At 47.5% G+C, this 14,249-nt stretch overlaps 1 protein-coding gene across 1 annotated transcript in view; it reads left to right on the forward strand.

Moving 5' to 3' along the window:
* Nucleotides 1–277: 277 nt before the first annotated feature.
* COL23A1 (collagen type XXIII alpha 1 chain) overlaps nucleotides 278–14,249 on the forward strand; it is a 386,765-nt gene continuing 372,793 nt past the window's right edge. Inside the window, exons 1-2 of the mRNA XM_040241597.1 lie at nucleotides 278–421; nucleotides 738–1,088. Of these exons, the coding sequence (XP_040097531.1) occupies nucleotides 278–421; nucleotides 738–1,088 (495 nt within the window). The remainder of the gene's footprint in view (nucleotides 422–737; nucleotides 1,089–14,249) is intronic.

Raw genomic sequence — 14,249 nt, forward strand, 5'->3', positions numbered from 1 at the left:
ACCTAGGTCAGTAATTGTAAGACTTATTACAATTGTCTAGCACATAATAAATGGTGAGAGTATTAAAGATTCTTAGACTCACTCTGCAAGACGCAATCCCGATTAACTGCGTCTGTGTGACTGCACAAGAGGTCCGTTTCCGCCACCAAACGGCGCTAGGGCACCATCCAGAAACGATTCACTAAGCTGGCCCTAGGGTTTGAAGTTTTGAACTCTTAAAAAAAGTGTCAGAAAGGTTAATTCACAAGTTGAGGGGAGTCTTCCCAAGAAATGAGTGATGCCGCAGCCAGCGGTGGCTGCAGAAGGCGCTCTCAGCCTCTGGGTGCACCTCAGACCTCTTGGGATTTTGAAGCTGGAACTCGGGCTGGGGAGTCGCAGGGGTGCAGGAGCGGCAGTGGGTGCAGCCCGGCGCCGAGGGCAGGTAAGGGCAGAGGTGAGTGCTGAGTGGTCTGGGCTCGCCGGGCGCGCTCGGGGGGTGCTCAGAGCAGCGGGCTTCCTTCCCGCTCCCGCCCCCTCGCCTCGCCGGGCCGCCGGGGCCGCTCCTCCCCTGGGTGGGTCCCGGCTCCTTTTCTGGCAGGATCTATTTGCATAGAGGAAACTGCCCAAAGTGGCCGCTGTGGAGGAGCTGGCAGCGGGGAAGGGGGTGTGCGCCGCGGTCCAGCAGCTGCCCAGAGGCCGAGCCCCGCGCCCGGCCGACCTCGTGCCTCGGGCTCTCCCGACCGCTCCCACACGCTCAGCCTGCGTCCCCGGTCTCTGTGCACCGCCGGCTCCGAGAGCTCACGCTCGACGAGCGCGCCATGAGTCCAGGCCGGCGCGCCTGCGAGGACGAGCGGAACGGAGACCCGGCTGGCGGCGGCGGCGGACCGGTGAGCCCCGCGACTGGAGCGCGGGCCTGGGCGGTGAGCGCGCTGTGCCTGCTGCTCTCCGCGAGCTCGGCGGTCGCCTGCCTACTGCTGGGCGTCCAGACGGCCGCGCTGCAGGGCCGGGTGGCGGCCCTCGAGGAAGAGCGGGAGCTGCTGCGGCGCGCGGGGACTCCCGACGCCTTGGCCGCCTGGGCCGAGCCGCGGCTGGAGCGCCTGCTGCGTGAGGTAAGGCGCGGCGTGGGGAGCGGGGAGTGTCCGTGCGCCGGGAGCTGTGGCGCTGGGGAGGGGTGGCCCGCCAGCGGAGAGCGCCCGAGTGCGTCCCGGCAGGCTGCACGGGGAGGGGTCGGAGGCGGTGGAGGCTGGGGTGCAGGCGGCCGAGCGATCGGTCCTACAGTTCCCGCCCCAGCCTCAGGGTCGGCTTGCGGGAAAAACAAGCTTAGAAGGACTGTTTCGGGGACAAGCAGGGGGAGGAAGAGGAAAGACTGCGGACTTTGAAGTAACAGATTTAGGGGCGAGTTTCCACGGGTGTGCGCGCTTGGACCGGTGGCTTCCCGCCTGCGTTAAGCGCCTGCCCTCTTACCTGTGCCGGGATAATGAAGGAGCTCTTTCAGGAGGGGTCTGATGACTCTTGTCACTGGTAGCAGCTGCTGTCCCCAATGCTGATATACTTGCAGAGGTGTGGGGCCTCCAGCAGACCAGAGGATTCTTGGTGGCGGGAAACCTCTGTCAGACCCGGGCCAGGGTCCTTGGAGGGACATGGTCAATTCAGCCTGCCCTGTCCACCCTCTGAACCGTCAGGAAAGTGTTTCGGAGCAGCTCCATCTTGGGGGTGCTATGCTGTGCCTCGGTCTCCTTGGGCTCCGTGCACACTCAGCGCGACGGAGACTTGGGGACGCAAACATCAGCTTGGCAGGGTGAGGGGAAGAAAAAACAGGGCCAGAAAACCCAGATTCTAGTTTGCGTTGACTCCACGTGGGCGATGCCACCTGGGCATTGTGGACGCAGCAGATCTTGAGTTTCCTTGCTAGAAGTGTCATGAGACACTTCTGTTAAGGTTGCTGTTATACCTCTTCAAAGCAGAAGCCACATTTGGGACTTCAAACTTGCACCCATCATGTTGATCAAAACCTCCACCTTCTGTGCAGCGGGACACCTCCCAACAGAATGGTGGTGGTAGACTGGCTGGCACACCCCTGGCTGTGCTATGCTCCCTTGCCTGAGCCATCCTCCACTTCCTAGGAAAGGCGGCTAACCGGAGATCCCCAGCATACTCCCCAAAGGGTTAGTCGCTCAGCCCTCTCCCACTCTTTGGGACCCCATGGACTGTAGTCTTCTAGGCTCCTCTGTCCTTGAGATTTCCCAGTCAAGAATACTGGAGTGGGTTGCCATGTCCTTCTCCAGGGCATCTTCCCCACCCAGGGATTGAACTCTGGTCTCCCGCAGTACAGGCAGATTCTTTACCATCTGAGCCACCAGGGAAGCCCTCAAAGGACGTCCTTAACCATAGTGTGAAAAGCACTACAGCGTTTCAAGGTAGAGGAGAGGAAGGGTAGGCTTGTTACTGTGGAGTCCCCTGAATTGTGCTCATCTGTGATCTTTAGTAATGAGCTGTGTATCCATTGTTGAGTTGATTTGAGTTCTTTAAAGGGAGCAGAAGACTGCAGCATGCCTTCTTGATCACCATACCTATTTCTTAGACATTTTAAGCCAGTATTATATCTCTTCTATCTTGGTTTTGGACAAAATTGCTGCTTCGTGAAATGATTTTCTACGTTCCTCCTGAAAGTGCCTGTAGACTTCAGAAATCTTTCTGGAGCACTGCCGGCAACTCCTGGTATTGGTTTCATAGTTGCAGCCCATTATTTTTTGGCAAATCCTTAGAGACTAGAGTGTTGAACTGATTTATGGAAGGCTAGCAAAATTTCTACCTGTTAATGCAATAATCATGGCTGTTCTTTTGAATAGGGGGCCCCTCTTACTTAGAAAAAAATAAACTACTAAGTTTGATTGAGTACATCAGAAATCCCGGTAAAACTTTTTATGAGGAACTTGCAAATTGTGTCCATTCCAACAGGGAGGAGGGTCCTAGGAAAGCAGCCACCGCTGAGAAGTGTGGATTAAGTCCTGAACTACACAGATCATAGGAGAGACTGCAGTTGCTTCATCCTGCTTCCAAGGAGTTACTGGGCAGAGTATTCCATCTCTGTCTCTCTCCACCACCAGCCCCTTTTCTCTTCTTCAATAGTAAGGTGAAGGAAAATGTCAGATCCTGGGATTTTCACTTGAAATTTGCTGTTCCATTCTGAAGGCTATACCTTTAGCATAAAATGCATCTCAGCTAACCAGACTTGATGTGGAGGAGTCTCTACTTGGAGAGTCTGAGATGCCATACTATGTCAGGGTTGAGCTTCTGGCTGTTTGTGTGTCCCTGTGAAAAGGCACCTCTTTCCCAGGGCACCAGGCTGTTCCTTCTAGCCATTCTGCTCACAGATGTCGCTGGATGGGAAATGTACACAGCCTGGACAGTGACCCTGAGAGCCCCTGGCTGAGATGAGGGGACTGTGGGAAGTGCAGTAGTGGGAGTTGGTAATTGGCTTTAAATAGATCTGAATATAACTTAAAAAAAAAAACTATTCAGTATGAAAGACAAATAAATGATGAACTGAAAAATCTCTTAAAGAAAGCACATTTGTACTTGAACATATTTTTCAGTTCTAATTGTTCTCAGGAAGCATCCTTTCAGCCTGTGCTGAAGTGGTTGTGTATGTGAGGGTGCCTGCAGCTTGTCCTTTTACCAACAAGCTTGTTTTCAGAGAAGAGAAATCCTTGCCAACTATACACAACTTTCATGTCAGAAAAATAAAAATAAGCCTACAAAAGCCACTGTTAACATGGAACCCACTGTCTTTGTTCCCTTGGGAACGGAACCCTGAAATAACTTCTTTGGGACTGATCAATGTGCCTGATAACATAAATACAGAAGCTACAAAAAAGAATATTCATGATAACTCATGATTATTAAAGACCCTTCCCATGGTATGAAATAAATGGTTTTCAGAAAATAAGCAAGACTTTGGAGCAAGAGTCCTTAACAATGTATCTTCAGTATGACCCCTGAATATAAATGCAAAACAAGCATCTGATATGATGCTTTTTAAGTGCTTTAAATAGCTTGCCTCAGTAATCAAACCTCCCCATTAGTTATACCTATAAAGTATTACAAAAGCTTAAATTTTAGAGTAAATAAAACAGCTGCTGCTATACCACAGTAAAAAATTTGAATGCAAGGATTAAAGAAACATTTAGTATTAAAGGAAACTATTTCCAGCTTACAATGGATTTGTTGTTGGCTATTGGTCTTCCCTTGTTCGGACCAATCAGTTTGAAAATAAGAAAAACCCGAAGATTCAGGGTAAAATTCAAGCCCTTTCCTTCACTACCATCAACTATACATATATATATATATATGTATATATATTAGTTAAGTTAGCATAAAACCTAGAATCAAATGGAGCTTTTTTGGCCTCTGTGGCAGCTTATCACTTGTCAGGATTGCTCTGTGGCATACTGGAAATGCTGTATAAATCATAGCTACATTTATTTCCTTGACATTTCCTGGTTTTCAAACCAAAAAAAGTTTCTTTCCACTTACTTCCTGGCATGTTCACTTTATCTCTCCACTTTTTTTTGTTTTCTTTTTGCAACAGTTTAGGAGAGCTTTAAAATAACAGCAGCATGTTTAGAACAAGCCAACTGTCAGGGTATTCCTTTCACAACGTATTTTGAAATTGTTGAATAGGACTTTTATGCATTGGCTTTAAAGATTTATAGTATCACTCCTGACGCTGGGGATCTGTAAGCTGAATGAATTTATACCAGCAGGCAGAGAAGGGTAGATGATAAATGGGATTTCAGTCCCACAATTTACTAGTCCTGGCATCTAACCTCTTCAACTTCCTGAGCTCCAACTTCCTCTTTCCTAATATGATGGCCACAACTACCTATGCAGTGATGTGCAAATTAGGTAATGTAAAGTGTTGGTCAGTAAGCCTTTTGATGGCAAGTACCAGAATACCCTTGTGGCTCAGCTGGTAAAGAATCCGCCTCCAGTGTGGGAGACATGAGTTCGATCCCTGGGTTGGGAAGACCCCCTGGAGAAGGGAAAGACTACCCACTACAGTATTGTGGCCTGGAGAATTCCATGGACTGTATAGTCCATGGGGGTCGAAAAGAGTTGGACACAACTGAGCGACTTTCACTTTCATCAAAATATACCCAAGTGTGATCCCTTAAACAATACAGTTGTTGAATTTGCTTGCACAACCAGAGAAGCCTGAAAGGCAGGCTGCAGACCTGGGGTCTGTTCCATGACTTGGCCATGACTGGGTTCCAGATTATTATCTGCCATTCTCATGGCCGCAAGATGGCTGCTGCAGCCCTAAGGATGTGTCTTCACAAAAGAATAGCCAAGGTAGAAGGGAAGAGGGCAAGAAAAAGCCATCTTCTCGAGAGGCTTTCTCCTTTATTTGAGTCAGGGAAATGTCCTTATAGCCACCAGCCAGAATCAGACCAGTGACCACCATCATCCTGTCAAGGGTAATGGGCTTGCCACAGGAGACTCTGGCTGAGTTTGGTACATCCTCTGAGTCTGGGCATGTTAACAGTGGAAGAAAATTGTAGCTTTGTGTGGAATGGAGCCTAGGAATGGCTATTAGGAAGCAACTAACAGTGGCAGATGGGTGCCCTAGAATGTTGCCCTACTAGGAGGACAAGAGTGGGGGTAGAGGAGGGGAAAATCATCAAACTGTGGTGCCACAGTTCTCATAACCATATCCTCTTCACTGCTGCACACTTTGGGAACACTCTCCAGCTGTGAAATTTCTGTTTCCTTCAATGTCCTGCTTTCCAGCTCTGCCTCTAGCCATAGTCAAAGACAAGGTTGATTGTTTGGGATTCTCTCTGGCACAATCCTATGCTTTGTAGTTTATGATCTTGAACCCTTACGCGCTTCCTGTTCTGATCCCAAAATGACTGGTTGGCGTGGCTGGGGATGGCACTCTAGGGTCCTGCTTTCCAACTCTTTCCACATCATGGTACACACAAAAAATGATGACACCTGCATATTACCGTGCAGTAAGTGGAAGAGATTCCTCGGGCTGGATGGAGCTGTCCTAGCTGCTCTGAGGACCGAGGAGATCAGTAGACCTGAATCCACATGTGGTGCCTTGTACCCATCAGATGTGCCCAGACAGCGCTGCTTCCCCTCCTCACCCCAGCCCCAACTACAGGCCCCCTTGGTTTTTTTTAACATCCATATCTCACCGTGACCTCCAAATCCCCTTCTAAAGTGTGTACAGTTACAATCATGATCCCAGAGCAGGATGTTTCTTTACCTTTATTGAGCATCATCTCATTAGGTTCCATATTTCTAGTTGTCTTTGGATCCTTATTCTATCAAATAGCAATGCGACAGGACCCCAACTCTCACTGGCTTAATTAAAAGGGGAATTCATTGGCTTGAGTAACTGAAATGTCCGGGGAAATGTCTGCTCAGGCACAGTTAGAGGTGCCTTGATTTTGTGTTTCTTTGTGTTGGTTCTATATTTGTCAAAGATCCCCTTACTCTTCCATGAAATGGCAGAGCAGCTGCCAGCAGCTCCAAGTCCATACCCTCAGTGTTAGAGTTTCTCTTTCCCAATAGTTCTCCTGAATCACTCCAGTGGTCAATATGGTTTGTCTCAGCTGGTCACTGAGATGAGCCAGGCAGCGTCTCCGATCACAGGGTCTGGGGGTGGGGGTTGGATCGTGCACCTGTGCACATCTGTGTGTACCCCACTGGAGCTGAAAGGACTGGGGGTGGAGGATGGTCCCTAAAGGACAATTTGGAGTGTTGTTATTAGAAGAAGAGGAAGAAGCCGTGGGGCCAGTCAAATCAAGCAGATGATCATCCAAGGAATAACAAGAGAGGGGCTTGGGCCACAAGCTGGAGCCACATACTGCAGAAATTCTTCCTCAATTACTTGACATCCAGCTAAAGGATTTTTGATCAAATGGGATAGGCTGTAGGTTGGTAGATACTTATTCTATAGGAGTTTATGTATATTGATAAATTGGGGTTTATCTGTGGTTGTATCAAAATCTGTATTTCTCTGAATATAGTATACTCACAAAATGTGAGCTTAGCGAGTTATAGGATAACTTTAAATCTTAAAACTTCCCCACAACACCATCATGAGTTTTGGAAGACAGAAGCTATTGCCCTTGTTTTACAAGGGAGAAATGTCACTAAGAGGAAGCACATGACCTGTTCTGGGCACACAGGCCAGGCCTAGGCTCTCTCAGGGCAGCAGAAGTCTTTGGCAGGAGGAGTGATAAGGGAGGGTGTGTCTTCTCCACCCTTTGTATGAGTTTCATGTCCAGCCGAGGGCAGTCAGGACCACCTGCTCCCAGGACCCACCTTCCTCAGCCCACTTCCATCTGCTTCCCTGGGATTGTTCTCCCCATAAGAGTGTACTTGTGAGGAAGGAAGCTGCTCTCTGCCCTGGCTGAGGAGTGTTGGGGTGCCCTGAGTCTTGGTGACCTGAAGCAGTGAGGCCAGGAGGTTGCTCAGCTTTGCCTGGTGCTGTGGGTGATGGTAGCCTTGAGGGGCCTGAGTCTGAAGAGGAGGTACTCTGGGCAAGAAATCAGAAGTCCACTGTCTTTCATCTGTTCAAGCTGCTGTTACAAAACTGGATGGCTTAAACAACAGATACTTATTTCTCACAGTTAAGGAGGCTAGGAAGTCCAGAATCAAGGTATCAGCAGATTTGGTGTCTGGTGAGGACCTGCTTCCTGGTTCATAGATAGCTGTCTTCTCGCTCTGTCTTCATAGGGCAGACAGAAGCGTTGAGGGAGCTCTCTGGGGTCTCTTTTTTTGTTTTCAGTCAATAAGTTGTGTCTGACTCTTTGTGACCCCATAGACTGTAGCCCGCCAGTCTCCTCTGTCCATGGGATTCTCCAGGCAAGAATACTGCAGTGGGTTGCCATTTCCTTCTCCAGGGGATCTTCCCGACTCAGGAATGGAAGCTACGTCTTCTGTGTTGGCAGGCTGATTCTTTACCACTGAGCAACCTGGGATGCTGGCGTCTCTTTTATGAGCATACTAATTCCATTTGTAAGGGCTCCACTCCCATGTCCTAACCCCCTCAAAGCCCCCATCTCCTAATACCATCATATTGGGGATTGGGTTTCAACACATGAATTGCAGGGAGTAAGGGGCACACACATTCAGTTTATAGCAGCCTCTACCACCTGCTGGCTATGTGGCCCAGGCTGCTCCAGAACCTCAGTTCTCTACTCGTGAGGTGGGGCTAAGAGCACTGCTCAACCTGTGGGGAGGGGCCATGGTGATTCAGGGAGAGAAGGGAGGGCTGGACAGAATATTCTGTGCAGCCCAGGGTGAACTCTGAGCCTTGGATCTCACTGTTCTTAAGTAACAAGGCCCCACAGAGCTTTGGTGTAATCCTGTACCTTCAAGGAGCCTTCTCTTTCACCACAAATTCTATACATTTCCCCTTTTTCCCTTAGAATTCTGACTCCTGACCCCCAACTAGGCATTGTTAGGTGTTGATGGGAGACATAGTTCTTTCAAACCCTTTTCTCTTTGCTCAGGAGCTTCTCAACTCATCCTCCTTTAGGATGTTAGACCCAGTGTTGGGAATTAGCATGCCTGCTTGGCAACCCTTCCCCTTCCTCCTTTTTTTTTTTTAAATTTAAATAACCAAGATTTATGCTAGTCTAACATGGTTAATATTATTGATGATCCCATCACCCTAAAACAAGGGCTATGTAAACTTTTGCATGACTTTCTCCAGTCTTTGTATGGATGTACAGATTCATATATCTCTAAGTGTGCAAGCTATTTACACCTTGCCTCTGTGTATTTTAACCTTTTTATCAAAAACATTTTTCCAAGTGCTGTGCAGTCCTTGTGGTCATGTTTCATGACCACATAGGATTTCATAGGTGGAATCTATATCCCTCTATTAACATGATTTCTAGGCCAGTCCACACCTTTGTTGGTACAGTACAGCTGATGGTTTTGTGGGGAAGGCGTCTTATTTCTATTATTTTTTATGATGTAGAGCAACTGCCTAAAGAGGATTATTTTTAGGGCTTTGTATTTTGTCTTGATTTTGGAATGTCCAAGTTTGTTCATGATGTACATGTTTATCCTCCTGTGGAATTCCCAAACTGTTAAATCATTTTGTTAAATCAAATGATTTTGTTATATCAAATTTAAATCAAATTGTTAAATCAGGCTTCAAGCTTTATGATGGGAAAAGTGGATTCAATCTGTCTTTCAGTTGAGCTTTTATGTCAGTTACGTCTGTTGTTGTTGAAAGCCAAAGCAAAAAGCAAGTGATAAAGAAGTCTGAAAATAAGATTTGGAAGAACTCTGAACATTTCATTTCAGAATTAGGCTCATTTGTTGATTTGGTGCAGAATCCTCCTTAAGCAGTATTGTGCGGAGCCGGGCACTGCACTCCGTTTGCGATGCAATTTCTAATTCTGTGAACAAATGTAACAGTGTTTGGTAAACTTCTCCATAGGCCACACACGACCTCCAGCTCTTCTCCAATTGATTTCTCCATGTGTAGGATCAGGATTAATCTTTGTTGACACAGGCATTTAGAAAGCAGCCCTTCATCATATCTGGAAACATATTTCAGTACTAAGCACCAACCATTGGGAGAAAAAAAATAAGTTTGCAGATATAATTTAAAAAAAAATACTATGTCTGCCCTACCAGATTTTATTTTATCTTATTATTTATTTTGGCTCAGATGGTAAAGAATCCAGCTGCAATGCGGAAGACCTAGGTTTGATCCCTGGGTCGGGAAGATCTCCTGGAGGAGGGCATGGCAACCCACTCCAGTATTCTTCCCTGGAGAATCCCATGAACCGAGAAGCTTGGTGGGCTACAGTCCCTGGGATTGCAAAGAGTCGGACACAACTGAGTGACTAAACAGACATTATTTATTTATTTTTGGCCATACTGCGTGACTTGTGGGATCTTAGTTCCCTGACCAGGGATTGAACCTAGACCCTCAGTGATGAAAGCTCAGAGTCCTAACCACTGGACTGCCAGAGAATTCCTTGCAGATATAGTTTTAAAGAAAGGCATGTCTATGTACTCCTGGAGGCTACAGGGGAAATGGTTAAGGGCCTTCCGGTGTACACCTTGGACAGAGGTTCACATATTCGTTCTTGTGGTATTTCTTAACAGCCCCATCCCTAGCCCTGCTAGACAGGCTTCAGTCTCCCAGAAGGGGCAGTGACCAACTCCAGGTGGGGGTGGCAGTGTACACCCAAGCCTGGATGACCTGACGGACTCCCAGCTCTGCAGCCTCACAGCAGCCCCCCAGGGAAACGATACCTTAGCTTTTCCAGTCAGTGTGACCTCCTCTGCAGGTGCTTGATGTGGAGAGCAGCAGGGAGTACTTTAGCTTTAAGCAGAACTGGGTTCACCTCTGAGTTCTGCCATTTCCCAGCTGTGGTGGTGGTGGTGTTTAGCCGCTGAGTTGCATCCAACTCTTTTGCAACCCCGTGGACTGTAGCCCATCAGGCTCCTCTGATCACAGGATTTCCCGTGCAAAAATATTGGAATGGGTTGCCGTTTCCCTCTCCCGGGAGTCTTCCTGCGGAGGATCAAACCTGTGTCTCCTGCTTTGGCAAGCAGATACCTTACCACTGAGCCACCAGGGATGCCCTCCCAGATGTGCAGATTTGGGTAAATGGTTGTTTTTTTTCTAAACCTCAGTTTGCTCATCTACTAAATGGGGATTACTGTATTTGCTTCATAAGGTTTCTGTGGGGATTAAACCAGTTGATATATCTAAAGAGCTGAACACATTGTATACATCCTGAAAATGGTTCTTTTTGTTGGAATACTTTCTTTGACTGAATCCAGAAGGAATGTCTTTGTCTGCTAATTGGACAGGAGGTCCTGTGGTTACAAGCACGATCTTAAGATCTTTTTACCACTGGGGTTCTGCCATCCTGTTAAGGACACACAGAAGAGAAAAAGATGTCAACATGTCCAGTCTCTGAGTCAGTGATGTGAAATGTGACTTGGTTGTTGAAGAAAAGCAGACTGCATTAGTTTCATTCCCCCATTTTTTTCAGTCTCTCATTTGAGCAAAATGAGATTTTTCCATTTAAATTAAAAATTTCACTTTTGATCACAATAAAAATATAATTATTCATGAAAATTATTAGATGGATTTTCATTGTGAAAGGGCTCTCAAACACCCAGTAAGTTTGCTTTAATTAATAAGTTAGTCTGCTTTCATGAATGTGCAGTATGGCACAAGTACTCCAAATGCTCATGATTAAACTAATGAGTTAAGAGGCCTTGCACATATCTGTTTCGATTCATATTGGTAAATGAGAAAACCTTTGTTTTTCTGATGTAGCCACAAAATCGGGGACGTGGGACTACCTTCCAATAGGTAATGTGAACTTTTAAAACAGAATTTGCTTCCAACTTTGCGTTGTGAAATAAACGATAAAGTAGTTAGAATTCTGGTGTTTTCAGAAGACAATTTAAATAAAATCTATCAATACTTAACCTGGGCCTCCAAGGAGGATCATCACACAAAAACCAGGGTCTGTCCATTTACTTAACTCTGCCTTTTTGTGTGATGTATGGGCCGTTAGCATCTTGTGTTCACACCCATCTTTTGGTTCAGATGAATGAAGGACAAGTTCACACAGCACTGGGATTAGTGTGTGTGTGTGTGTGTGTGTGTGTGTGTGTGTGTGTGTGTGTGAGGGTGAGCCAGTGCAAGGACTGGGAGAGCCTGAGAGTGTGCATGCGTATGGGTGTGTATGTGTGTATGAGCAAGTGTGCACACGTGTGAGCATGCTGCCTGTGTGTGTATACCTGTGAGTGCACATGTGTGTCTAAGCATGTACATGAATGTGAACGTGTGCATGTGGGGGGGGACGTATGAGCATGTGTATACACATATGCAGATGTTATGTTGTCTCGCCGATCATGCCTACTACGCCAATTGTCTTGCTATATCTCACTGTGCGCACTGTTCGCTGAACCCAGGGTAGACAAGGTGAGAACAGGGAAGCTGGAAGAAAACTCGAAGAGCCATAGGAACTGCAGGCATGTTTATTTTCTCTGGGCTGGCAAAGCAGCCTTAGCAGCAGGCATAACATGACCTCTCATAACATAACCTCTCCTAAAATAACATCCTCAGGGCTTTCCAGGTGGAACTGATATATGCTTACAGAACAAAAGTAGCCTGTGGCCAAGCAAGTATCTCATATCACACGTGCAGTGCTATAAGTCATCTCAGCTGTTACATAATCACTATTCACAAAACATGCGGCAAGAGCACGTGGGGCAAGAGGGCATGGCCACGCCATCTTGGCTAACTTGCCTTTTTCCTACACATATGCACACGGGAGCTGGGAGGGAAGCGGGAAGGGCGAGACCAATGTAACCTCTTGCTTCCCCACAGAAGTTGCCCCACCTGGAAGCCTGGCACAACTCAAGCCATTGCTTCAGAGCTAGGAGACCTGGGTTTGAGCCTGGAGCTGCCTCTAAACTGACCACAGTGTCCTGGGACAAATTAGTCAACTTTTCCAAGCCTCAGCTTCCTTCTCTGGAAAAAGGGTGATGGTGTCTTGCTTCACTACATTTCTGTGAGCATGGAGTAAGGCCCTTTCCCTGGACTTCCCTAGGTGGTGAGGGGCCAGCACTGCCCTCCTTACCTACTCCCCGCGTGGCTAATCCTAGCTACAGGGCTGCCAGGACTGCTAACATCAGTGTCACATCCTTCCTGAGGACAATGCCTCCTCCTCCTTCCAGCTCCTGTGACGAAGCTCACACCTTAGGAGTGGCCGTGAATGAGTTGAGCTGAAAGAAGCACCATAGTATCACTCAGCCCAGCTGATCCAGGTTCTGCTGCTGATATCTTCCTGGGATTTTGTTTAATTAGTGCTCCCTGAGTCCATGCTCCAGACAGGTCTGGCTACTGATCATTCTTCCCATTCTTCTTCTTAAATATTCTCAAAGGTGTCTCCCTCCCCTCACCCCCAACAACCCTCAATGCCTCTCATCACCTGTGGGCTCATAAGGTGAAAACGTCTCAATCTGCCTGGCAGTCAGTGTCCTTTCAGCCTACTCCCTGCCTCCTCTCGCTTCCGTGCACTTGGGGATAGTGGGGAAGTGGAATGGGGCAGGGGTAAGAGAGGGCACCCCATCTGTTTTAGTCTACTGGTGCTGCCCTAACAAATTACCACAGTCAGGGTGGCTGAAAGAACAGCTGTTTCTTTTCTCATCATCCTAAAGGCTAGAAGTCTGAGATCCACATGTCAGCAGGTTGGCTCTTCCTGGGGCCTCTCTCCTTGGATGGCCGTCTTCTCCCTGGTCCTCACATGGTCTTCCTTCTGTGTGTATATATGTCTGAATCTCCTCTCCTTAAAAGGACACCAGTCATATTGGATCAGGGCCCACTATAATAACCTCATTTTAACTTAATTATCTCTTTAAAAATCCCATCACAAATGTAGACACACTCAAGGACTGGGGGGTTAGGACCGCAACACATGAATTTTGGCAGGGGACACGATTCAACCCACCACCATCTAATTAGACTTGACACAAGAAATGCCAGATGTGCCCTGAGGACAGGATCAAAAGGGCAGGGGTCAGCGAGAACAGGTGGAGCCCAGTGCGGGGGTGTGGAGAAGGCTTGGAGGCCCCACATGGGAGCAGCCGAGTGCTCTTTTCAGCACGTCAGAAGCCATGATAGAGGGAATTCCCTGGCGGTTCAGTGGCTAGGACTCCACATTCTCACTGCCAAGGGCCCGGGTTCATTCCCTGGTTGGGGAACTAAAGACTCCACAAGGCACACAGTGTGGCCAAAAAGGAAAACGAAAAAGCAAAGCCATGATGGAAATTGTTCATCCCCCTCACACAGCTCACAGAGTTGGTGGGATTTCTTTCTGTCATGCTGGTGTAATAAACCTTAGAGAGGGGTTCTGATGGGAAGTGGTGTGTGTGTCTTTGAAAAATGATGAATGGGAACATGAATTAACAATTCCTGGAGACTTGCATTTCATTTGCAGACCACACCTTTCAAAACACACTTATGTATTTTGGGACTGAACAAGGACCCTTAAGGAAATGTTTGCCGATGTGGTTCATAAGAGTCATTCAGCATGCCAATGGAAGTCACCCATTAAACTCACATTCTTTAGAGAAAAATTTCTGAGCTCCTGCCAAATGCCTGGGTTGGGCTAGATGTTCTCATTGTCTTTACCTGGCTCTGCCGGGATGTTTACCTGGCACCGTGGTGGAAGCTGAGGCTGAGGATGGTGAAT

This window comes from Oryx dammah, unplaced genomic scaffold (genome assembly GCF_014754425.2).
Source record: "Oryx dammah isolate SB20612 unplaced genomic scaffold, SCBI_Odam_1.1 HiC_scaffold_5, whole genome shotgun sequence".
NCBI classification, from domain to species: domain Eukaryota; kingdom Metazoa; phylum Chordata; class Mammalia; order Artiodactyla; family Bovidae; genus Oryx; species Oryx dammah.